This window comes from Cucumis sativus, chromosome 5 (assembly GCF_000004075.3).
Source record: "Cucumis sativus cultivar 9930 chromosome 5, Cucumber_9930_V3, whole genome shotgun sequence".
In the NCBI taxonomy this organism is placed as follows: domain Eukaryota; kingdom Viridiplantae; phylum Streptophyta; class Magnoliopsida; order Cucurbitales; family Cucurbitaceae; genus Cucumis; species Cucumis sativus.
This window is the reverse complement of record NC_026659.2, coordinates 25021454-25047665: the sequence shown is the minus strand read 5'-3', so window position 1 is coordinate 25047665 and position 26212 is coordinate 25021454. Positions and strand designations below refer to the sequence as shown.

At 35.2% G+C, this 26212-nt stretch overlaps 3 protein-coding genes across 9 annotated transcripts; 1 reads left to right on the top strand and 2 right to left on the bottom strand.

Annotated features, from left to right (window-relative positions):
- Positions 1-602: 602 nt before the first annotated feature.
- LOC101209096 (cyclin-dependent kinase G-2) lies at positions 603-6607 on the top strand. 4 transcript variants are annotated; one of them, XM_011657280.2, is made up of 8 exons: positions 603-2830; positions 3015-3150; positions 3246-3334; positions 3409-3430; positions 3514-3625; positions 3699-3805; positions 3900-4542; positions 5520-6607. In XM_011657280.2, exons 1-5 carry the CDS (start codon positions 1116-1118, stop codon positions 3529-3531), a joined length of 1980 nt encoding a protein of 659 aa, XP_011655582.1. In that variant the 5' UTR covers positions 603-1115; the 3' UTR covers positions 3532-3625; positions 3699-3805; positions 3900-4542; positions 5520-6607. The 4 variants fall into 4 exon arrangements, with proteins under 4 accessions (XP_011655582.1, XP_011655574.1, XP_011655570.1 ...); XM_011657272.2 differs by lacking the exon at positions 3409-3430 and having other exon boundaries at positions 604-2830; positions 3900-4076; positions 4213-4542; XM_011657268.2 differs by lacking the exon at positions 3409-3430 and having other exon boundaries at positions 604-2830; positions 5520-5599; positions 5716-6607.
- Positions 6608-8199: 1592 nt separating this feature from the next.
- On the bottom strand, positions 8200-13268 carry LOC101209343 (lipoxygenase 6, chloroplastic). Its single transcript, XM_004135257.3, has 9 exons — positions 12477-13268; positions 11330-11607; positions 10985-11222; positions 10525-10857; positions 10304-10389; positions 10097-10207; positions 9718-10019; positions 9314-9580; positions 8200-9154 (listed from the first exon to the last, which is right to left on the bottom strand). Exons 1-9 carry the CDS (start codon positions 12886-12888, stop codon positions 8395-8397), a joined length of 2787 nt encoding a protein of 928 aa, XP_004135305.1. The 5' UTR covers positions 12889-13268; the 3' UTR covers positions 8200-8394.
- A 1526-nt stretch (positions 13269-14794) lies between these two features.
- Positions 14795-24409, bottom strand: LOC101209590 (urease). 4 transcript variants are annotated; one of them, XR_004216973.1, is made up of 20 exons: positions 24249-24409; positions 23895-24072; positions 23367-23440; positions 23204-23249; positions 22974-23079; positions 20976-21118; positions 20478-20588; positions 19976-20139; positions 19464-19842; positions 19281-19389; positions 18916-19055; positions 18566-18703; positions 18385-18476; positions 18045-18174; positions 17731-17889; positions 17137-17292; positions 16560-16694; positions 15906-15977; positions 15549-15823; positions 14795-15516 (listed from the first exon to the last, which is right to left on the bottom strand). XR_004216973.1 is itself a non-coding variant. In XM_011657264.2 (19 exons), exons 2-19 carry the CDS (start codon positions 24018-24020, stop codon positions 15602-15604), a joined length of 2502 nt encoding a protein of 833 aa, XP_011655566.1. In that variant the 5' UTR covers positions 24021-24072; positions 24249-24409; the 3' UTR covers positions 14795-15601. The 4 variants fall into 4 exon arrangements, 3 of the variants coding, with proteins under 3 accessions (XP_011655566.1, XP_011655565.1, XP_031742079.1); XM_011657264.2 differs by having other exon boundaries at positions 14795-15823; XM_011657263.2 differs by having other exon boundaries at positions 14795-15823; positions 23895-24040; positions 24249-24406.
- Positions 24410-26212: the final 1803 nt, after the last annotated feature.

Below are 26212 nucleotides of genomic sequence, written 5' to 3'. Positions count from 1 at the left end.
TATAAATGGTAAATATTTTGTTTAATTTTGTTATATTATTTAAAATAAATATTCTAAATATTTTTAAATTACCCTCTTAATTTTATTTTAAAATTTAACAATACTTCTTAATATTTTTCTAAAAACCAACTATATCTAAGTTCTAATTGAAAATCATAAACACTTTATTTTGAAATCAAATAAGTACATTTTAAATGTATTTGTGTCATATTTGATTCTTTTTCATCAATTACTAATTTTTCAAATTTTTTTCTTAGAAATATATTTTTATATCACACATATATATATATATATATTTATTTATAAAGTATAAAATAGTAGAAGTTGTTAAAATATACCACTATACTCTTAAAATATAAAAGACTAGTATATATATATATATATAATTTAATGAATAATTATAATAAATAGTAGTTTTATAAACAATATTTTTAGGAAAATGGTAAATGTAATAAAATTTATAGTGGATTTATGGATCTTTGATCAACGTAATCTATTGAGGATAATTATAATTTTGTTAAAATGTAAAAACTAATTATTATATTTGGAAGCATAAGATATTGAGGAAATAAAAGTGAGAAATGCATTTGGAGGAGACCGTCCCATGTGGTATTTTTGTATACTCAAAATTACAACTTTCCTCATTCTCTCTTCATCTGACTCCGTGGTCGTTTCGTCTTCGATTGACTAGGGTTCTCTCTACGCGTCTATCTAGGACTTCGCTCGCTTCCCCTACTTCTCTTCGATTCATACCTCTCTTCATTCAATTCTACTTTCCTGATTACACTTCCAGGTTCGGATTCAATTTATTCAATCTCTCCTAGCTCAATTTTTACTACGCGCCATCGATTTCAAGGCTATATTTCTCATCCTCGAATCGCTCTTCGATTTTTCCTTTTCAATACCCGGATTCGTTGATAATTTGACGAGTCTTTTGTTGGGGTTTACTTCTTTTCTTGTTCACTTCGCGATTCCAGTCGCGATCTGAATTTTCTTTTGATTTAGGGTTTCGATTCAGCATTTTTTTTCTCGGTGATTTCCGGAGATTCTTATTGTAAAAAAATTGGGGATTTAGGGTTTTATTTGGGGATTATTGGGTCGGGTTTGGTCTTTCGATGGCAGCGGGGAGAATGGGGGGTTATCGAGACTATGATATGAAGGACCGCGATTCCAGTTTTGATGTAACTGCGAAAGAAGGATATGAACGGGGGCGGGGCGGTAACCGCGAAAGCAATAAGAGTCGAGGTCGGGATGTTAGAGACAGAATTAGGGTCCGGCAAAAGGATATCAAGGAGAGGGAAGTGGGTAATGGTAGTTTACGATCTTCGAGTAAAAGTGATTCTGGAAGCAGTGGTGGTATTGCTTCTCACGGATTGAAGCAAAAGGTTTTGGTTGTGAGGACAATGGATAGGGAGCCGGGTGAGCTATCCAGTGAGAGTGGATCTGATGATGCCACCGACTCCGGATTACGATCTAAAAATAGTGAGTCGGCTAAGGTGGTGGAGAATGGTATTCGTTCTCCACCAGAGAAGAAGAGGAAGTTTTCACCAATTGTTTGGGACAGAGACGATAAGGAAGAGACTACTTCCACAAGAAATAAGGTTGCCAAGGCTGCGACAGCTTCATCTGTACCGTCACCAAAGGGGCAGAAGCAATCTCCTAATGCAATTTTGGATACTCTTGATGACATGCATACGGCAGATGGTAGAAGTAAGGATCCCGAGTACTTGCAACCTCCCTCTCTTGTTGAATCTTCTGCTAGGGACCTTGGATCAGATGAATTCTCCGCAAATGGTTCACCAAGGATGCCATCTTCTGCTTCACTTAGGAAACCATGGGAGAATGATCTTGAAGCTGAAAATTTTGGGGACGATGATTATGCTCCCACAAGAAACATTTCATCCTCTAGATGGGCTGCTGGTAACAACACTCCTGGTGATGAAGGTGAAATTTTAGACGAGGAAATGCCCAAAAGGCGGAAGACAACGCCAATTTCTGAGTCCTTGGAGGGCAGCAAAGTACAAAGAAAATCATTAACTCCAGAAATTGGGGAGGTAAAGAGACAAGGCTCTGAAGCAGGGACAAGGTCATCTGAATCGACGGAACGTGGTGAGCGGTCACGATCATCTAGTGCAAACCATTACCTCGGTGATTCTGAGAAGGATGAAGGCATGGATCTTGGTGATGAAATTCGTAGAATGGATACTAGCAGTAGCCGGTCGGATACTGATTCCGAGGATGAGACAGAATCTCCCGAGGAAGCGGAGCCTAGTGGCCATCCTCCCCAACGAAGTGTAAATATGCTTCAGGGCTGTAGAAGTGTTGATGAATTTGAAAGATTGAACAAGATTGATGAAGGAACTTACGGTGTTGTATATAGAGCCAGAGACAAGAAATCAGGGGAAGTTGTTGCCTTGAAGAAGGTAAAAATGGAAAAGGAACGAGAAGGTTTTCCCATGACTTCTTTGAGAGAAATAAACATTCTTCTGTCTTTTCACCACCCTTCAATTGTCGATGTAAAGGAAGTAGTGGTGGGCAGTAGTCTTGATAGCATTTTTATGGTAATGGAGTACATGGAGCACGATCTAAAAGCACTCATGGAGACAATGAAACAGCCATTTAGTCAAAGTGAAGTCAAATGCCTGATGCTTCAGTTACTGGAGGGTGTTAAATACCTTCACGATAATTGGGTGCTCCATAGGGATTTAAAAACATCAAATTTACTTATGAATAACCAGGGAGAGTTGAAGATCTGTGATTTTGGTCTAGCTCGTCAATATGGGAGCCCCTTGAAAACGTATACACATATGGTTGTTACTCTTTGGTACAGGTTAGTTGCATTTTTCTTGAACATGACTCTCCTATTCTCTTGTATAGTTGGAGGCATTCATTTACCCGAGTATGTTTTCGAGATGCATGCCATGATAGTCAATAAAAATTTGCTGTCAGGTAAACAATAAATATGTAATGCTGTATTTTTTTGTTTTCTAAACTTTGTTCATGCATATTGTCAGGGCACCTGAACTTCTATTGGGAACAAGAAAGTATTCGACAGCTATTGACATGTGGTCATTGGGTTGTATTATGGCTGAATTATTGTCAAAGCAACCACTGTTTAATGGAAAAACTGAAGTTGATCAACTTGACAAGGTAAAAATAAATATTAATACTTTTTGCGAATGCACATTCTAGCTATTTGCAATATAATTGCTTGCATGCTTATGCTCTTATCTTAAACCTTGCAGATATTCCGAACTCTAGGCACGCCTAATGAAACAATTTGGCCTGGGTTTTCCAAGCTTCCAGGAGTAAGGGTCAACTTTGTTAAGCACCAGTAAGTATTGTTGGTGTTACTAAATCTGTTTTTATCTATCACATTTTTCTTATTTTTTCCCACTGTTTTCCCAGGCTTCCAGCTATGGGTGATCTGGTCTGGCTATCTGGCCTCATTTGGTGACCTTCCAGTTACTTTTCTTTCATAGTACGTTTTAACCCCGGGCATGTTCCTTTCAGGTACAACTTATTGCGTAAGAAATTCCCAGCAACATCATTTACCGGTTCGCCAGTTCTTTCTGATTCAGGATTTGATTTGTTGAACAAACTTCTAACTTATGATCCTGAGAAGGTAATTATCTGATCAGCTCTGCTTCATTTCTATATCCACTTCCGTCGCACTAAGATTTGTTGTCTTAATCCAGAGAATTACAGCTGAGGCCGCTCTTAATCATGAATGGTTCTCAGAAGTTCCTCTTCCAAAGTCAAAAGAGTTCATGCCTACTTTTCCTGCTCAGCATGCTCAGGACAGGTATGACAACTGTTAAGAATTGTGAGTTTTTGCTTTACCTTTCATGCAAACTTAATCTAAACAATAGTCATGGTATTTTATCACATCTGTTTAGGCGTTTACGGAGAGTAATGAAGAGTCCAGACCCCTTAGAGGAGCAACGCAGAAAGGAGTTGCAGCAAGGGGAATTGGGAACATCTGGCTTGTTTGGCTAAGAGAATGTACTGGTAATTTGGCCAAGGCTGCCTTGAAGTTATTTTCGTAATAACTCTGACTATTGGACCTGATTGAGGTGAGGGAAGAAGGCTGTGAATCTTGTTTTGACAGATGATTGCTAGTGCTATTTTAGCGGGCATTCACGGTTATTTGGTTCAAGATATGTATCTTTCGTTTTTTTTTTTTGATTCTGTCAAGAAAGTCTATTGCAGCTTGACGTCAATTCTTCTCCTCTGGTCATCATATAGAAAATGCTTCACTGACACGGCTTGCATGGCAAGGTGTGGAACATTGTTGTTTTCTTGCAAAAAAATCAGATTCAGCAGAAACTAATTGTGTAACATATTCCTATTGATAACTAGGCTGTTGGCCATAAATTTTATTTATAATATTAGATTACCATGGATTTACTGCCTACATAGTTCCAATATATCTCCTTTTAATATTTGAATTGTGTTTGCAAGAGATGGTTGGTGGGAAGGGAAGGGCGGTCTTTGCTTCTCGTTGGTGAAGAATTTGACAGTTACGTTAGTTTTTCAAAGGTAATTAATTAATTGTAAAAGCCTTTCAGGATCAGGATTATGTTTTGAAGCTTTCTGTATCAGTATCTTGTTGCGTGCATGTTTTTGAAAATTCATCTCGAAGTGTTGGCCATTTTAATTAGTGTGTCCTAAATAATTAGGGATCCTACCAATTAGGCCATTTTTTGTAAGCCTGGTTTGTTTTACACTTCCCCCTTTATTTTCAACTTGTCCAAAGTTCTATTAGTTGGGTGATCATCTTCCTTGAAGGTTGATTTTCTGGGTTCCATTGCTGGACTATTGATAGTTCTAGAAGAAATTGCTAAGTTGTTGACATTTTATTTTGCGGATTTTCTGTTAATAGAATTAGTATTTGGTTATTGATGAATGGAGTGACCTTTTTCATTGGGTATGTGTAAGTTCCAACTGCTGCTGGTTCCGATAGATGCAAATTTCAATGCTAAAAATTTAAGCCATTGAAGATCACGTGTCTATCTGTGGCACTAAGGATCCCATCATGTTCCTGCCGCCAAATTGTTGACCTAAAGCTACCGGATGTTATCACGAAATTCTTAAAATTTAGCTTTTTGAAAAATAAAAATGGGTCTTCTGGATAAACAGAAGTAACTTTTATGCAGCCAAAAGCCTGTATGCTGTATGAGGTATTTCATCTGTAAGTGCAGGGACAAGAGAGCATTTGGTGGTTTTTTTGTATAATCTCACTAGTAGTCAAGAAATTGTTTCTTTTATTTTTTTTGGCTCGTGATGTCATTGTTTGGTTGTTGGTACACATGGGTACAACGAGATTCAAGCTTTCTTTTATTTTTTTGGCTATTGAATTGATTAGATTGATTTAGTTTGCTGTTCAGAAGTATCATCACTCTTCAAAGGAACGTGTAATGAGAATTGACTTCTGTCACTTATTATTCTCTTTTAATCAGTGTTGAAGATTCAATTTTTTGTCAGTCCTCGTGATTTTTCTGCACATGTCACTGCAGTATCAAAGCTAGCAGGTTGAGGAGCTTACCTGCATTGCCTCTGGAAGGTATTAACTTAGTTCTTGAATCGCACACTTGAGGTACTATATGCAAACTTTGTTTCTGTTTGCATTTCTTTGAAGTTCCTAAGTATTTGCTCAACAGCTTTCTTCTTTGAAGTGCTGTTAGGAATAGGTTATTTTTCTCTGTTATACAGAAAAATATGGTTAACCAGACTTTAAGCTGACTGTTATAAGTGTGCTCTCAAGCTTGGCGGAGATCGAGTGAGAATCCTTAACCCTTAGCTGTTAGTGTTCTATACAATTGGTCTATTTCTTTGAAAATGTATTTTGTGTTCGTTCAAACTAAAGATTGATGGATATGTAACAAGCATGTTAACTATAATCTTCTAACTTAACATGGTTCGCATCCATGATGCGGTTTGTAGAATTATGGTCAGTGCATCAGTATTGTAATTTGCCATGGTTGTCTGCATTAACTACGTTGGTTTTGTCAACAGTTCAAATCATTACATTGTGTTGGATGTCATGGATTGAAAAGTAGATTTGGACTTCCGGAACCTCATGGGGTTTTGGCTTTACAGATCTCTCCCTGGTGTCTAGTGAATAAAAATTGCTTGCTATGGTAAATTGATCGTTGTTTGTTTTCTTAGTGCTAATATATTATTAGCGAAATTCTGCCTATATCTAATTTTGAGTGTTGAAGGGGTTTCTTTCTTGTTTCTTTTATCCAATCTGACAAGTTATTATTGCTGCAAGTTCTCTATTCTATATTTTCCCTTTCCAAGTTCTAACGCGCTTCGGTTCGCCATAAAGTCCAACACGAAGGCGGCGTTTGGTCTTGTTCTTGGTGAATAATCCGTAGAACCAATCTCAAAACCATGTATCTGGCTTAAAAAATGCACTCCCATTCACAATGGAGGAGGTTTTCTGAACGCTGGATTTTATGGTATCTTATATGATTCTCATTACTATACATCCTAATTAGATCAGTATATTATCCTAATTAGATCATTATATTCGATGTACTTATAAGTTCATGAGTAACACTAATTTGGTAATGCAAATGCTATTGTTCTTTTAGCACCATATGATTGGTTCTTAATAAGTTCTAAGTGTTCGAGTGCATCTAAGGTTTTGTTTGTAGAACAGATCAGTTCACAATTTACCCTTTTTCATGGACGTGTTTGAAGCTTTCAAGATGTACAGTTTTTGTTTGTAGAACTTGACACAATACTTGTTGTGTTAAGTTACTGCTCCCATCTCGAACGAACACAGTTCCTTTCTGAAATCTTAACCATTATTTTCAATTAACTTGAAATTACACTGTAAAATGTATTCATTTGAAGTAACTTAAAGTTAATTTTGATATTTAGAATGGGACTAACAATAGAAATGGCTAAATAAGGCATTCATTTTAAAGAATAAAAGATTTTTAGAATTATTGATTATAAATTAACCATGGATCAAAATATTCCTAATTCAAAAATTTCTAAAATCTAGTCCCGACAATTAAGATTTTACTTTGTTATAGAAAAATAAAATATTTTTAAATCCTCCTAAAAAGAAAACTATAATTTGTGTATTCAATGAATCGATCAATCAACTTGTGATCTATGATAAGACAAATGTCATTTCATTTGAAAAAATATTAGAATATAAATATGTATTGCATTGAAAATAGTTAATACAAGTTGTATACGAAAGAACTTCCTTTTAACAAATATAAAGAAAAACCCAATATATGAGTAGAAAAAGTTTCAAGGAATATAATGAATAAACTCAGCAACAAGTGAAAAAATGTTTAAAGGAATAAACTGAATATACTAAAAAGATCTGATTTTCTTTGAGCAGAAATAAGATTAAAAAAATAAATATAAACACTACAATTTTCTCAGCATTTTTTTTAATAATTCTTTTTTTATATGTATGTTTCCAATAATTAAGTTTAATTGTTAGAACAACTTGAGGTCTTAGAGCATGCACCCATCGTCTTCTCCATCTGCATTGCTTAGCCTTCTAGAATGAATTCCACTACTAAATTGGTTGTGAAAATTGCTGTCACTAAAATGAATGAATCTCACTGCTAAATTGGTTATGATCAATCTTGTTCTATTTTTCTGGGTGGGAATATAATGTTTCCATTCATGGGGTTGGTCTATTTTTTCCTATGACACTTCCACCAACTTGTATCCACGTTTTGAAATTTTTTCTCAAAACTTCCCTCTATTTCTGTTTTCCAAACAAATTCATAATAGTGTTTGTTAGTTTTTCGATTGGTGCAGCTTCGATCAAGTCATTGACTATTTTATCCTTGAGACTTTTGCACTTTCGAACAAAAGCATGAAACATCTTCCCCTCTTCAACTCCTTCATCTAACAAATTTTTGTTTTGCAGCTAGTCATTCCTTCATCTAAGAAGATTTTGTTTTACAATCAGGCAGTCAGTCCATGCGTTCTACCTGGGTGACCAGTCTAGATATCTATCAACCAGGCGTTTACTTGTTGGTGTTCAGTCTACGACCAAGTTTCAAGTGATCTGATTTAGACATACAGAATTTTAGACCCCTAATTGTTTTCATTATTAGTCTTATATTAACTTATAAAAAGAAAAATCAACTTAAACTTTCAATTTCATCTAGTAATTCATGTCATGGGTGGATAACCCAAAAGGCAGAGGAATAACAGAACCTAAATCTTTTGTTTAGAAAGTTTATTTGAATCCAAGGACGTAAATATTATAGAGCTAATGGATTGTATCTTCTAACATTTTGGATAAATGATAGGAACATAAGTTTTAAATGCTAAAAGAACCTTTGTCAATGTTCCTAAGTCCTAACCATAAGAAGCATCATAATTTAATTTGTATAATGTTTGTTAGATAGATATGCTATTGGGGATTCCACGACCAGTTACCCCTGGACCAGATGTGGGGAGAAGTAGTTCATATGGAGGAACACCAGCACCACTTCTATTTTTAAGACGATCATCCTTGTTTCTACACTTTATAATCTCTTCTATCTCCTCTAATTTTGAAGAAAACTTGTTAAATAACTCCAACACCCTTCTATCGTCGATCCAATGGCGGTGTAATTGATTCACTTGGCCTAAGTACTCCTCGTCCGGCGAGTGAGTTGACAATGTGTCTTGAACTGCCATTACTTTGGTTGCTTGAAGTTTAGTTGGCAAAGAAGATAGGAAAGTAAGTTGAGGGTTGGCAATGAAGTTCTCATAATCACGATCGTCTTCATGTGGTATGAGCTTTCGCATTAGCGTAGGACGATTTGGCACGTAACTTCCAAAAGGATACTGGCCGAAGTTTATAGCAGCATGTTGTCCAGATGCCACCCAAATCATTGTTGTGAGTATCCCAGATAGATCCTCTTTATTATTGAGTTCAGGCCACCAAGGTTCATTTCGCTTTTCGTGATGACCTTTGAGCTTAATCTCACTCCACCAAGCCTGGAGTTCGGCATCACCTGTGATGGAGTTTGGCTCTGAGTAGAAGTGTTCAACATAGGATTCTACCCATTCTTTTATGGCTGACCATATAAGGAGACCATCAGCTGCATATGGGTAGTCTTCAATCACAAGTCTTACACCACTTGGCATTGAAGGATCCTCCACTGCCATACCCCTAAAAGTTTTAAAGGCCAGCTTAAATTATTCAGTGATACATGACAGGATCAATCTAGTCTATTGAGTTTTGTTGGGACTTGGGATTGTGGGTGGTGGGTGTAGAGGATAAGTATCATGCTCATAAAGGTGAAGATTAATGTCTGTGTATAACCATTACCTTCGAATAAGATCTGCCGGTAATGCTTCCATATCAAATCGCCACAAGTTTTTGTATGCTGCAGAGCTTAACTCCATGGAATACTTACCCCCAAGGAAACTAGCCTCAATGATTCCCCCACCATTTATAAGATTTTGACGAGCCAGTGCATTGATTTCCAATGTGTAGCGCATATGAGGATGAAGCAGCTTGTAAATAGGGTGCATGGAACTGAGTTGCCTATGAGTTGCAATTATATAAGGTTCCATGCTTGCGTGAGTCCTTAACCTGGATGAAGCAGATCACAATCTCATTAAAATACCACATTTTTCCTGCAATGTCACTGGTGAAGTTCGTAATCGAGACAAGTTGCAATCTAAAGTTCATGTGTAAGCTAAGGATAAACGAATGCATTTTTCTTATACCAATGATTTACAAGTTGATGGATTCCGGCATCAACAGAGCACACATGAGCTTTTGCTAGCTTCCAAATCCAATAGGTTGTAGCATCATGTCCATGAGTGTAAACACGTTTGTTGGTTTTTGAAGAAGGTGTTGGAGGCAGAGAAAGCTCAATAGCTATAGGCCTCAAGGTACCAGTCTGAGAATGTAAGAACACTGTTCTAGAGGCATAGACTTTTCTCCCTGGCAATGCGTTAATCTTCTTGATAAATGGCAAAAGTATGTCATGGTAATCAAGTATAAATAATCTATTTTCTTCCATGGCCTGCATTAAAGGATAGAGTAGAGTTACAATTGTGTAAGGAAAGCTATTTATTGAATGGGAGATGGAGTTACTGATACCTGTTCTACACTCATGCCGTTTAAAAGCTCCTTCTCTATTACTTCTTTTGTAATGGCTGATTCCGGAGACCCATAAACATTAGGGTCAAGTTTGCTACGAATTGGAAATTCCTAAGATGCACACCTCAACATCAATAACAACTTACAAGAGTCGTTTTTCTACCAAAAATCAATACACAACAAAAAGCCTTAAAATGTCATTCATACCTTCAAACACTCGATATTTACTGGGTTGACACCAGCGAGAGTCTGTCGTGCAAATTCATGGTCCCTCAGCCAAGAAAATCTATCACCTGCAAATTGAAAGCCACAGGAAAACTTGAGATGTGCTTTTGCATATCTACATAATAAACAGAAAGAAGTTGAAAAATCTAATTGGACAGTGTCAGTAATTTCATGATTGTGAAGAACAGGGACACCGAGTGTACTTTTTATCACAGCTGGGATCTCATACTTCAACAATGTCTGACCAGCGTTAACAACTTGCTTCATAATATTGTCAAGAAAAGACTTTTGAGAGTACTCTAGGTGGTTTTCATCGTTCAAGACAACGCCATCAATATACAACTTATCAATATCTGAAAAACACTTGAAGGGTATATCTGATTTTGAGAGTGTAGCTGCAATAGAAGGTACAAGATTATGAACCAGAGCCTTCAACCTCCCAGCAGAGAATGTATTTTGCTTTATCTCCTCAAAAGTTTCATCCCGAGGAACATAAACCGGATGCGGCTTTTCAATTCTACTCTCAGTAAGCGGATCTATTCGGATGTCAATTCAAGAAAATACAAAAAAAAAAAAATTACATTTCGCAGTTAGAAATAGAAATCTTAAAACTCAGATTTGTAATGCATCTCCGTAAAGTCAAAAGCATCCAATCAAACATACCTGAGACAGTTGAAGGCCGACCGGTTCTACAGCGTCGAGGATAAGGCCTATCTTCAACACCCAGAACAGGCCTAGCAAGATCTTTACTCTTATCAGGATTACCCAAATCGTTGTAAACATCATAGTCATAAATTCTGTCGTGCGGCTTCCTTTCACCTTTTCCATTGCCCCTAATACTTGACAAGTCCTTACTGCGAAGATCTACAAGACCTGCCGGGGTTTGTGATGGCAAGTAAGCCTGTCAAATAGCAGTATGATTTAATTGACGGTTCTTGACAAACACGGTTCAAATGTAGAAAGGAACTAATTGATCATCGAAATACAAAACAAAAACTTGGGTTGTACGTGATTTTTGAAGATGATTCTACTATCTGGGTTATCCTTTCTTGAATGAATCCAGGTGTTGGCTGGAAAGAAAATGGGACCGTCATCAAAACCATGAATGATAACTTCCAAAAGATAGAACTCTTTTCCATGAAGATTGGTGATAAGAACAGCCCCAGGATTGCCGAAATCACGCGGTACAGTGAAATTAGCAGCGTATTCCATAGCGTGAACACCATTGTGAGGTTTCGGCAACCATCCTCTCACACAAGATTCAATACTTCTTCCTGAATTGGTTTCTGTAAGAGAAAAAAAAAATTAATCAGAAAAGGGGAAGATTGAACGGAAGAAGTTCAAAGAAGCTCCTTGAGGATACAAAAATGGACCCAAAAATTGAAAACAGTTCAAATAGTTTTTATATTATTTTCTTGCTCCTACTTTTGCTTTATTCATCAAAAGTTTGTTTTCTTTTCATCTGTTTTGCTTTGCTCCTACATTTGCTTGAAATAAAATTATATTTAAAAAGAAAAAAAAAAGTGAACTTTTGGCCATGTTCATCAATTCTTTTTTTTTTTCTGTACAGTATTAAATCAAAATATTATATTTTATGTATATGACTTTAAATTGTCAATTGGATCCTAAAATTTTAGGGAGAGTTATAATTTAATGTTTGAGAATCTTGGAGACTATAATTTAGTTCTTACAATTTGATAACATTTTATAAACAATTGTTTGACTAAATTCTAATTATAGACTACGAACTAAAATGCGATTAGCCTCAAATATATGCAAAAGAAATTAAATACCGAAAAAACAGAAAACAAAAATTACAAAAAAAAAAAAAAAACTCACGTATTGTGGATCAAAATATTTTTGAATCTTCCTCGAAGGATATATTTTTCTAACACTATATTATGGATCAAAACATATATTAATGAAGTTTCCTAAAAGAAAAGGTAATAATAATAATAATGAAGGTATGAGTTTCATTAAACACACAATATAGGCTGTGATCATGAAATAAACCAGTTATGATGAACACAATGTTAGGCACAACAGGTTCGTTTTTATTTTAAATTGTTCAAAATAGAAAAAATCCTAAAAGGCAGAGAAAATCAATTAGAGAAAGATGAATATAGTTGATTCACAATGATTGAAGAACACAAACCAGGATCAATTTCTTCACTAATAAGACGAATCGATATCCCTTGGCCAATCCCATTGACAAAATACTCCCACTGATCCTCGACCTTCTCCGTCAACTTCTCCTTCATCTTCTTCCTGATCTTTATCGTCGCCCTAACATCGATTCCTCCAGAAGCAGAAGCAGAGGAAATCCTAGACTCCTTCCCGCCTCTTTTTTCCGATGGAGAAGCAGCAGTCTCCACAGTCTTGTTCTGCCCGCGTATCACCCTCCGACTCGATCCATTCCCGCCGACCAAAGAATCACATCGCGAAACCCTAGCTTTCTGTACTCTGAACTTGCTACCGGCGCCGGAGATCGAGAAAAATAGCCTCCCGGATGACTCAAAGTGTCTCTGTAAGTGAAAATGATTGCTCGGCGAGACCGTAAACATCATTAGCGTATGCAGAGATTCAGCAAGGGAGGGAATCACGACGGAGAGGGAGACGGCGACGGGCGCGATCTCGAGTGGCGAAGAAGATGGAAGTGGTGAGATCAGTGCAACAGTGAAGAGAAAGGCAACGTCGTTGACGATTAGTTTGTAATGCGAGCCTTCTGCAGAGTAGCTGTCAGAGTCACCCGGAGTAGCGCGTGAAGCTACGTGCCAAAGAACTTGGAGAATAGGAGCGATAGAAGGAGGGTGTAATTTAAGGCAGTGTTTCGCACGCGGGAAAAATGGAGGTGACCTTCAATTTTTAAAAAAACAATAAGAGTGAGCGTGCCAAAAAAGCGTGCGAGCCAACAATGGAATTCGAGTGTGTTTGTTTAGTTCTGTTAAGACATGTCAAGTGTGTGCTCTCTCCCAATTCTCTTTGCTTTTCTTAAGTTTGAATTTTTCATTTATTCTTTTTTGAAAAGACATTTTTATTACAACCAAAAAGTTTGTTCGTTAATATTTTTAAATAAAAATTGTATTATTCTCATACTATCGCCTAAGCTCTCTCTTTGATGACTATAATAATAGTGTCAGTGGATAAATTATTTATAACCTACCATAAAAGATTTTGATTAAATGCGTCCTTTGCTATAAGTATTTTCAATATTATTTCAACATCTTCCTTGTATTTTTTTTTCAATATTTACTATTTGTTAGAAAATTTACTATTTTTCATAGTATTTTCAATAAGTGCCTCTTCGTTGGTGTCGTGATCGTGTGAAGTTACGATATTGTCATTTTCTTTTTCTTCTTCTTTTCTGCACTTCTTTCTCCTTCTGTTTTTTTTTTCTTTCCTTCTTCTCCTTCTTTTGCATCATCTTCTTCTTCTCTAGCACGACAAGTTCATGCGAGTAGGTTGAGATCAACATTCAGTAAGTGTCGACTCTAACATTCTACTGCAACCTAAACCCTAAACCCTAACCCCCAATTTTTTGGTTATCCTTTTGATGGACTCAAAGAAAAATTTGAAAACTTTGTCAGTAAATCAAACGGTATAAAGGTATTTTCAAAAGAGTTCAATTTTCCAAATCAAAACTATGAAGTGTCAAAAAAATATAAATTCCATCTTCTTTTCTCTTTTCATTGGTTAATATTGTAGGATAACTTTTACTCACTGCACTAAAATTTTAGAAGAATATAGTTTTATTAAGTTAATTGTAAGTCGATGTTAATACAATAACATAAAAATAGTTACCAAATAATTAACAATAAGTTAATTGTAAGTTAATGTTAAATACCATAACATACAAATAGTTACCAAATAATTACTCTTCCTTAAAATTAATTTTCTTTTAAAATGATGATATTGACATGAAAACAATTTGTTAAAATATGTTGTTGATTAACATTTGTAGAACATTCTTATTTTTAATTTTAGACAGTACCATTCCTAATAATTAGATAGTTCTCTAAACTCACTTACATAAATAATAATTAACAACAAAATTTAAAAAATATTTTAAATAGCAAAATTACTAAAAATATTTTTAAATATAAAAAAATAACAACATAGAAAGATGAAGACTTTTTGCTTCTATTTGCATATAAGTTAGACCCTTTGCCCAACAAATAATGGTAATTTCCCATTTAAATTGATAGAACTAACTCTTCAACCATTCCCCTCGATGGGCCAATAGCATATTAGCCATGTGAAGCCTAAGTCTACTTTCATCAACCTAAGAACAATAATTGATTTAATAATTAATAAAGAAATAAATGTTCAACAAAATATTGATATGCAAAGAGAGCAACATCTATCTTTTGTGCATCCAACCACATTTTCCAATCATAATATGCAATTTTGTCTTATTTATTCTTCAAAACATTTCAATTCTCTTTTTGCTTTGAATGATGAGTGAGATGCATATAAATAAGAATTAAAGATTATAGAAGAATTTAGAGTTTGTTGTCTTCATATACATCATGCCCTGCATTAAAACCATCAAGCTTTGACCATAGTCTGAAAGCACCTACTTTCTACAGTGGAATAGAACTATTCACAAACAAATAAGAAGAAATTTGGCCTCTAAGCTTGAATTAACTATAGCCTAGTGTTAAAAGGTTTGAATTTGTGAAAGAAAAAAATTCATATATTAAAGAATCAACTTCTTATACACAAACTTTTTAACTCGTGCCAAATGCCTACTAATTACCAATCTCATTCTAGAATACAAGACGGCTCTTAATCTTATCAATAAAATGAAGCCTGAAGGTTATTTTGACAGGTCTGTGAAATAAAATCAAACCTGGACGACTTGTAGACGAAACTGCTGACATTTTGTGACAAATGTCAAAAGAAACACCGGTAAGGAAGTCTCGAGATTACCGACTGTCGACTTCATGCAATGATTTCAACCAACCTGCTTTCAAATAATGTAATGTTATTTAAACACAGGAGAATAGAGGTAAGAAACTGAAGCCCATTGGCCTTCCTCTTTGTCACTTATTCTGAAAGTATCACCAACTTGAAATCACTTATTCTGAAAGTATCACCAACTTGAAATCACTTATTCTGAAAGTATCACCAACTTGAAATCACTTATTCTGAAAGTATCACCAACTTGAAATCACTTATTCTGAAAGTATCACCAACTTGAAATCACTTATTCTGAAAGTATCACCAACTTGAAAGTTAGAAGTAGGAAAGTTGAGACAATGGAGAGTTGAGGCGAGTTTAGAAAAGGAAGTAATTTCGAGAAAGTGGAACAGAAGTTGCAGGCTGGCAGGTAAGAACTTCGCCATCGGCTTTCACCGTGTATGTTTCGGGATCTACTTCGATGAGAGGAAGGGCATCATTCCACCTCATGTCAAGTTTGGTGAGTTTCCTAACGTTGCCTACGGCTTCAACTCTCTTTTCGAGTCCGTACATGGCTTTAATTCCGATGTTAACAGCTTCCTGTGTGTGAGACAAAGTAAAAGATCAGAATAGAGCAAATCGGCTACTACAAAGCAGAAGAAAGAGAGAGTATGAGAAATGCCTTGCTGACAAAGGCAATTGAGTTGGCACTTCCAGCCTTTCCAAAAGCTCCAAACATTGGCCTCATCAGTACCTGAAAAAAGCAATGAAACCATCAATTATAGGAAACACCAAAAAGAATAAAACAGCTAAAAGGAAAGGAAATGTGATCAAGCTTGCCATAAACAAATATAATTTTGTTTGGAGTACAACTGCTGAGTGGGGATCAAACCTTTAACCTAGGAAGAAGGTCATGCTAATCACAGTTAAGCTGAGCTCACTTTGGCATAAACAAACAGAATTTATTATATCATTAATTAATCTCACTTTTTCCAAGGTGCCTATAGGTGATTTGATAAGAGATTATAGAAGGCAACTTTATTAGTTTTCTGCTTGTCCATTAAAAAACTTTTATTCAACTAATAGAATATCATTCTTGTGGACTTTAAAAAAAACTAGAAATTGAGATGAAACTCGCAAGAATTTGGTTACTGAGATAATGTTGTGAAACAAATTACATTCCAGTCAAAAAATGATGATAAATTGCCTTGAACTGCAACCAAATGGTAAGGATCCTTACTTAAAAGTTCAACCCAAGCGCTGAGTTTTCTTACTATCATGATTTCATTCTGTCACACAATAGAATTATTGTCTCAAGTAATCCAATTAAAATTACCGGTTCAGGAGTAGGTATGCTTGCATTTGGATCACCCATGTTTGCCCATGCAATTATGCCACCTTTGATCACCATTTCTGGTTTTGCCCCAAAAAAGGCTGGCTTCCAGAGAACGAGATCAGCAAACTTCCCTACCTGTGGTACTGACAGGATAAATAAGGTCGTTCCAAAATTTTAACTATTATAAAAACTTGATTAATGGTGAAACCCTGACAATAAGAAAGAATTAGTGGGCTAATAAACCTATATTAAACACAGAGAAAGATGATAAGAACATTATGAAGCACGAGATAGTGAACAAATAGAGACATGTAGAATTTGTTGGTCGACCTGGGTCACCTCACCTTTACCTTAGTGATTTCTCCAACAGTGGACAAGACAATGTAAATTAGAAATAAAATTCATTAACAAGTTATAAATATGTTGGAAGCATTTTGGATTGAAGAAACCAAACTGAATACACCGTGCTAACGTTCAGCACAAAATTAATTTATCATCTGCAGGTGTCGTTGATATTTAATGGCAATGTGCTCATCATGTAAACTTTAATGAACTAAAAGAGTAAAAAGTACAATACCTCTACTGAACCAACATACTGAGAAAACCCGTTTGCTATGGCTGGATTTATGGTATATTTGGATACATATCGCTTGATCCGCAAGTTATCATTGTCTGATGAAGATGGTCTTGCCAACTTCATTTTGTGTGCAGTTTGCCACGTTCTTGAAATAACCTGCTCCCACCACACATATAGGATTAAAATTGTGATGAAAACATTCATTTAGGGATTAGGATGAAAATTATTAAACTAAAAGAAAGTTTTAAAATTCTTAATTAGTGAGTCATTTGCAATCATTGAGATTAATGCTCTCCTATAAAGCTAACAGCTATTTCCATGAGCTGACAATATGATTACTATGCCTATGAGGGCTTCTCTGTGCTAACATGACCCTACTTAGTTTCAAATTTCATATTCCTTATTCAGGATTAAGAAATACCCAATTGCTTGACAATAACAAATCCAATAACCATCTCCTCTGACCTAACTGAGACAAATCATCGTTAACGGGAAACAGACGACAGTGACAGTAAAGTGGGAGGGTGGACTACCTTCTAATGCACTTATGGTTAAATATGGAGAAAAGGAAAGGAACATAGATGTATTAAGAACCTCTCCAATGCGACCCATAGCCTGTGAATCAGAAGATATGATACTGATTGCCCCCATATCATGCAAAATATCTTCTGCTGCAATTGTCTCCTTCCTTATCCTTGATTCTGCAAAAGCTACATCTTCTTTAATATTGCGATCGAGATGATGGCACACCATCTGTAAGAAATAAAACTCAAATTCAATCTTTACTCCACCATTTTTTCTTTTATAGTTCTTCAACGACAGAGAATTTAGCAAGTAGAAACTGTGCTGGGAAATTCAGATAAGAAACAGTGTTTGCCACAGAGAATAATTTCATTTATATTTTATACCAGCATGTCAAGATGTTCATCTACAGTGTTCATCGTGAATGGTCGTGTAGGATTAGTTGATGAAGGCAGCACATTTTTCACACCACACACTCGAATAATATCTGGAGCATGACCACCTCCAGCTCCTTCACTGTCCAAACAATACAAAGACAAAGCACGAAAAAAGTAACAGTTCTATCAAAAAATTTATGACATATATAATTGTCTAGTCCATCATAAAGTTAAAGGGACTTCCAGGAAAAATAGCTTAAGAGAATACCCAAAACGAAAGAACCCTTTCACAACATCGACACAGCAACACATATCACGTCAACACATAAGAGCAGGAAGGACCTTTTACCTGTGGTATGTGTGTATAGTTCTTTCCTTAAAAGCCGCAATTGTATGCTCCACAAATCCAGATTCATTCAGAGTGTCGGTGTGAATATTCACCTAATAAAGAAAAAAAAAGCAACAATGCAACTTCAATAAACACGATTTAAACCTCTTCAAACTCATGGAGAGAAATTTTCGAAGACTGCCTGAATGTCATATTTTTCTGCCACAGTTAAACAATTGTCAATTGCAGCAGGAGTAGTTCCCCAATCTTCATGTAGCTTCAGCCCCATTGCTCCAGCACGCACTATTCCATACAGCTCATCTGGCTTCGAACTGTTCCCCTGAGACAGACGAAAAGGTGGTGCATTAGAACATAGAAGTGAAATGTGCAATCAACTAGCTGCTCAAGTTGTTATAAGAGAGTGGAAGAAACATATTCGAAATAATAGTTTAAATCCTTTCCAATTATATATGAACTATGGAAAGAAGAACCATCACGAATGGGTATGCAGAAAACAAAATTTGGCAAACCAAAAAAAGTAAGTATACGTACTTTTCCTGTAAAGCCAAAATTCAAGGGGAGGTCATCAGTTGATTGCAGCATCATCCTCATCTGCACTGGAGATGGTGTGCAAGTAGTAGCACAAGTTCCTGCGGCAGGCCCAGTTCCACCTCCCACCAGTGTTGTGATGCCTAGTTAAATGCAGAGTTCATGTACAAAAAACTAAATTTAAACAAATAAAAACACTTTAAAAAAAAAAGACAACTTGCATAAAATATCAAAACGCTTCCATTTTCGATATTGGTTCCAACAAATTATGAAAATATAGAAAGTCAACAAGGTCACAACCCCAACTGATGAGGCTGTCACCAATTGGCATCTATAAATTCTCGTTTGTCCAGGATCAGTAAGCATACCGCTTGATATTGCTTCATATGCCAGTTGAGGGCATATGAAATGCACATGACAGTCTATAGCTCCTGCAGTAACAAGTAATCCTTCTCCAGCAATAACCTCAGTATTAGCCTGATCATATAGAAAGAGAGGGGTCAGCATTCAAATATACCTTCGAAATAATACTGAACTGAGACAAAATTTACCCCAATAATCAGGTCACTAAAAACACCATCCATGACATCAGGATTTCCAGCTTTTCCAAGGGTCATAATGAAGCCATCTTTGATCCCAATATCTGTCTTGAAAATTCCACTGTGATCAATGATGACTGCATTGGTTATTACAGTATCAAGGGACAAAGTCGGTGGATGCCCACAGGATTGTCCCATTCCCTCTCTAATAACCTTTCCTCCTCCAAATACACACTCATCTCCATAGACGGAGAAATCATGCTCAATTTCTGCATATAGATCTGTGTCACCAAGTCGAACTTTGTCGCCAGTGGTAGGACCATACCGGTTGGCATAATCCTCACGAGAAAGTCTTGTGGTGAATTCGTCATCTATTCCAGCTATACCTTCTCTGCAAAATGACTTCTAAGATAAGACTTCCATTTGCTTGGATCTACACTGAACTAGTCATAAAGGAAAATGCAAATGACCCAACAAATTAAAAACAATACAATCAACAATCTTGCATATTAGATGGTCTAGACCTAGCGTTGTTTTCTTCCACGTGTTTAAATCCTCTTGCATGCACAGCTTCCATCACATCTTTCAATTTGGAACTATCAACTGGACCATCGGCAATGCCATTTCCCCCTCTGATAACTTGGTTACCACCAATAGCTACTAGTGTGACAGATTTTGGATCCCCTGGCTACTAGGAAAAAACAACAAATCAGCAAAGTGCCTGAAGGGGCATGTGAGGTTAGATTAAAGAGTTGAACATCCATCAACATGTGTACCAAAGCAATGGTTTTCTATCACCTAATAATATCTTGGACAAAGAAAGAAGCAGATCAATTACACTTAAAAAGGTCACTAGATTATAGTGAATCAATATAGGGATATATAAATGCATGTTCATGGCCACATTAGTTACAGTATTCGGGAAGCAAGAATTGGAACATCTATGGAAATAAGAGACCAAGAGAAAAATACAATCTCAACAATAATTTATAACTAAGAGCCCCGAACAAGATTAAAATGTCCAACCTCAAACCGTGTAGCTGATCCAGCTGAAATGTTAAGGCGCATTCCATAAGCTTTTGATCGATCAAAAACCAAGGAAGGATTCACCTCAATAAAGTGATAGTGGCTTCCAACCTAAGACAATATTACTTTTAGCATGTTAGAAAACTACTGTTTATAGGGAAAAAAAAAGCAGGCTTCGCTATGGAATTCATATCTAGAAACAATTGAAACGAATGGGAAGCTATTTGAAACTCATTGACATCTTGAACTAAACTGAATGCTAAACAAACAACCCACGAGAGAATTTTGTTTGAGGCACTTGCTCCAAGATATCAAAAGGTGAACGTGGTGTAGCATTTTAATCCGGAATCACACATATGTCGATCATCAAACTCAAGCCTGTCAGATGCCTTAATTAGTCTGTCTCACTACTAAACTAGCAGCTGATTATTGCCATGGCATGAGGTATAAGTTACCCTTGACCAGTTTGCATAGAAAAAATGAGAACACTGTAAACACCTGAATTGGTCTGTCTCCCTTATTGACTACACTGAGTCTAACAGCTTTCCGTCCAACATTAATTGAAATCTTATCATTTGGACAGATAATCTCACCAGGCACCACACTACTTTCCATCAAAGGGAACTTTTCTGGTGAAGGAACTGCAAAACAATTCTTTTGCAATTAAATCAACTAAAATATATGGAGAGAAAAACCACATTCCATAAAAAAAACCACCTAAAACGCTATGAGTAACGAAAGTGCTAGGGCTGCTATGCTAAATTTTACTCGCAAGCAGTTTCATATTATACTTAACAATACACAACACTCAAGTTAGTAAAACACTGTAGAACACTACAAGTTTACAAAGAGCATTTGAACCTTTAAATGACATGTGAGAAGCAAAAATCAAGGGTATAGTTAAAATGTTATACCATCATTCCAGTTTTGGTAAGAATTTCCACTAATATTGTTTGTTTATTAAAGCTGATAAAACTGAACGGAGAAAGGACAAAAAAAAATTGGAGTAAAGGGGTAGGAAACAAGGCCGGCACGTGTTATTAGTAATAAACAACCACAAGTTTATTTGAATGGTTCAACAAGAAGTAAATTAGATATACTAGAAGTAAATTTGATATACTGGATTGTAGAAGAACAAATATATTAAAATGGCCATAAAAACTAAGTTGTTAAATTACAGATTTAGTACCTACACTTACATAATTGTTCTAAATAAGTTTTTGAATTTTTAACTTGTAACTATTGAGTCTTTGAAGTGTTTGAACAGATTTTGAACTTTCAATTTTATATCTAATAGGTCTCCAAACTTTGAATATTTTATTCAACAGCTCCCTAATCCATTTGTCATTTTTTGAAAGTCAAGAACTTGTGAGATACAAAATTAAGAGGCCATTGGGGGCGAGGATTATGTAAGAATATTATAACTACCTCTAGCTACAGTAGATACTGTTTAAAATCTCCAATTAGCTACAGTAAACACTATTTTAAAACTCTCCATTTGCTACAGTTTTTACTATTCAATATTCATCATTTTTTTATTCATTGCTACAACGTTTACTATTTTCTTCTCAAACTAAAATAATCTTACACCCCAAACACAAACCATTATAACTCAACTATAACAACCTAGGACCATAATAACTCACTCCTTACCCCAAACACCCCTAAGTTAGTATTGCTAATAGAACTCACACCTTTCAATTTTGTATCTAATGCATCTAATAATCTTTCAAAAAACCCAGTCTGGGACTTACTAGACAAAAATGAAAGCTCCCATATGTTTTTTTAAGGAAGAAAGACCCAACACCAAAAGAGAGCAAACCTCAAAAGGCCTTTGGGATGAGAGCTCCTAAGCCTAGAAAAAGGGATAAAAAAAGGAAGGGCTTCCAGCCTATACAAACGAGAGAATATCAAGTATTGAAAAATGAACTGGGTAAAGCACAACAAAAAGAGGTTGGGTACTGTACAGTTTCACAGGAAAAAAAAAGTAGAGGCCTTATTTGAGAACCATATTCTATTTACTTTCATTACGGCACAAGACTTTTGCTAGCTTTTTGAACCACCAACTGGAAAGCCATTAAAAAAAACATCTTCCACTCTCTTCAGAAGGCACCAAACCAAATTAAAAAAGTTGACAAGATGTACGTCCAACCTTCATGACCAAACTAAAAAGGGAGGATTAGCTGATTGTTGGACTCTCGGCTTAAGAAAGAAGAAAAGGTGATCCACTCACATACCTATTACATATTTTTAAATTTCAGATACCTATTAAACACAATCTAGAAACATCAATAATTAAACTTGTAATTTAACCAAAAAAAAAAAAAACAATTCGTTCTTAATCAGCAGGGAATTAAGAGCAAAGGTTTATAGCAGGAAATCAGAAAATCAGAAATCGTGAGGATTTTTTATTGGAGTCGTATGGAACCTAGAAGACAGAATAATAAATATATCCAACAGAATGTAAGTCAAAAACTTTGTGAAAGTGAGATCCACCTGGAAGAAAAGAACCCTCCAATGCGAGTTCTAGGTTCCCATTTTCTTCTTCAAAGGGATTATGAACTGTGACTAACTTAGTCCCATCAGGAAAAGTTCCTTCAACCTACAATATCAATATCGGCATTATGCAAGATATTTAACGATTCCCGTACTACTTTTGCAGATAATTTGGAATTTGAATTTATAGAAGACTTCAAAACAATACTTGGCACTTGGTAGTACAATACCTGCACAGAATCCACAAGATGGGGAACAGCTGGAAGAACTTGTCTCCTGTCACGAAGAAAGTTATTAAAATTCTATAGCTTTTAATAATAAGTAGGTTCATATAAACGTAATACAATATTCAACAGTATCATAGCAAAATAAAATAAAAGAATTTCATCAAACCTTCCTAAGAGTTTCGGTCCCAATTCCATCAATTCTGCCACGCTCTTGTCACCATTGCGCGCAAACTCCAGAATCTACGCGGGAGGGGGGGAAGAATAATAATAATCTCATTAGAATCAACCTGAACCCGTGAACTTGCTAAAAGGAAAAGTAACATAAAATCTCTTTTATCAACCTTTTGATCATTCAAAATCAATATCAATAGCATGAAAATTGCATTTAAATGTGTGAAATGAACATTGAATTGATCTTTAGTAATTAAGAGTTAGTTTCTTCAAGCCGATCTTAACAAATTTAAGATCACTCCCAAACGTGCACGTACAAGTCCAAAATGATGGATTTGAAAACCATATCATAACAGGACTGACTCTTAAGCGCTTACAAGGTTGAAGGATGGGCAATTTCAGTAAGCTAAAAAGGAACTTTTACTGTTCGGCGTCAACTCCATCTTACATCTGGAGTCTAGATAACAGTTAAGAAGAAACAAAATACAGAGTTCTACTAAAGCAGAATAAATCACCAACTAACCTGTGTGGCAATAAGTGCTACAGCTTCAGTGTAATTCAGCCTCAAACCACGAGCAAGACGCTTCTGTGCTAGAAATCCAGCATTATGCAAACCTAGCTTATCCAACTCCTTTGGACTCAGCTTCATTCTTTTCGTCACTACCGCACCTCAAATTCCAAATCAAAACAGAACAAAAGTCCTATCACCAACCAAAATGAATCCCGAAGAAGTCAAATACATCTCACTACGACTCTACATTAATATCTTAAATAATGAAACCGTAACTATAATCGGTGTGTGTTGCTGGAAATGAAATTCAGAAAACAGATTAGTTTGCCTTGGATTCATAAAAGATAATCAGAATTGTAAACTTACAATGAGGAAGAACGTGGTTTTATGAGATGCAAAGGTTGTTGAAAAGCGAAGGAAAATGAAGTTTGGTGATTGTGAAGCGGGAAGTCATTGACTCGTAGTGTGGTGCAAGTGGAGGCTCCGAGAGAAGTAGAGAAAGCAGAAAATAATTTGATATTTTGGCTGAGGAATCTATTCGCTTTTTTTTATTTACTATTTACTGTCAGATGGATTGGGACCGCAATCACCAAATGTAAAAAGGCATTTTGATTTTCTAATGAGAGAAAATCAGTATCCAAAAGTTCAGATCCTTTCCCTTTTTTTCTTCTTTCAAATCAAACCTTTTATCCCAATTTCCAATAGAAAAGAAGGGAAATGTATTTATTGATTTATAAAAGTCAATATAACACTTCTTAACAAGTGAGAAAGTGAAATAATGACGGAAGAAAGATAGGGTGAATAATAGTAAAAAGGAGAATGAAGAAAGTAAAAAGAGAGAACGAGAAATAGGAAGAATAAGGAGAAAAAGTACACTAAACTTCCTATGATTATCATAATCTTTGAAGCAAACATGAGATCGTCAAGAGTTATTATAATTTTAGGTTTGATTAGAATAGTTTGTCTTTGCTGTATAAATTATTTTAGTTTGAGTTAAATGTTTAATAAACACTATAACAAATCAACCGTTTTGAAATAATTATTTAATCGAAGACTTTTACATAGTACTTTTACCATTACCTGTAATCTTAGATAATTTTTGTTCTAAATATATCTTTAATTTTAGCAATGAATAGTTGCGAGCCACCAAATTCTTTTCTTTTAACTTTTTAAAAAATATGCTTACACTAAATTATTATCTATGGACAATTATTTTATAATATTGTGATTTTTTTTATATAAATGAATAGATAAGAGAACGCGTTCTTGGGATGCACTTAAATATTATGGTTGTTGGAAGAATGGAAAATATTTATAAAGAAATCAATGCAAAAAAAAATTGATTTTGTTTGTGGTACATTTTGGTGCACAATGTGCAACCAAAGTTTTGTTAAGAAGAAGAAATTAAAATTCTAAATCAATATAATATTTAATAGTGTATCCATCTAGGAATCATTAGAGGTAATCATGGATAAGTGGAATCAATTTTGAGCTGAAATCGACGACCACAAACTCCGATCAGTTGTCCATATAATTGATCGATTTTGTGTCTCCAACGAATTAATTAAAGAAAACGAAAAAGCAACAGCAATGGAGGTGAAAGGGAGAAAGATGAAAATATAAGAAAGGGAAAAAATAGATTGATGAGAAGAACTAAAAGGGAGGGGAAAGAGCATAGAAGTGCGATTAGCGATGGCAATGGGCAGTAGAGGTGATAGGTGGGTTGATGGAGTAGAGAGGTGGGAAGAGGAAATGGAGAGGAAGGAGTGGGAGAACTAAGAGAGTAAAAAGAAGAGAGATAAACAAGAAATAATGTTAAATTGAGTTTAGCAACTACTCAAAATAATTGTTTTTTATTTTTTTTGAAACATTGTTAAATGTATTTTAAAGATTTTTTATAAAAAAAAAAAATTAAATAGAAGTGTGTTTTTTAAAATAGTCAAATTCCAAAAACCACCATAAATATTATAATAGTTATAATTACACTTTGAAAAGTAACAAGTAGACTTATAAATTTATAAAAGTGTTAAAATTGTATCATCAACCTTCAATAATTAAAAAACTAAACCCAGGAATGACAAAAAATTAAATTGAAAACTTATTAATCAATACAATTTATACAATCATACAAAGTCAATGTTTAATTTTAAAATTCAAACAGATTTGAAGGTTTAATTTTTTTATTTAAAAAATTTAAGAGTATAATTGCAACTACCATCCTACTTTTTAAAATAAATTTACAAACGGTCTTTTGAAAACATTTTTTCTCTTACCAATCAAATATAGTTTTGAGAAAAGTAAATAACTCACAGTTTTGCGGCAAAGTGAAA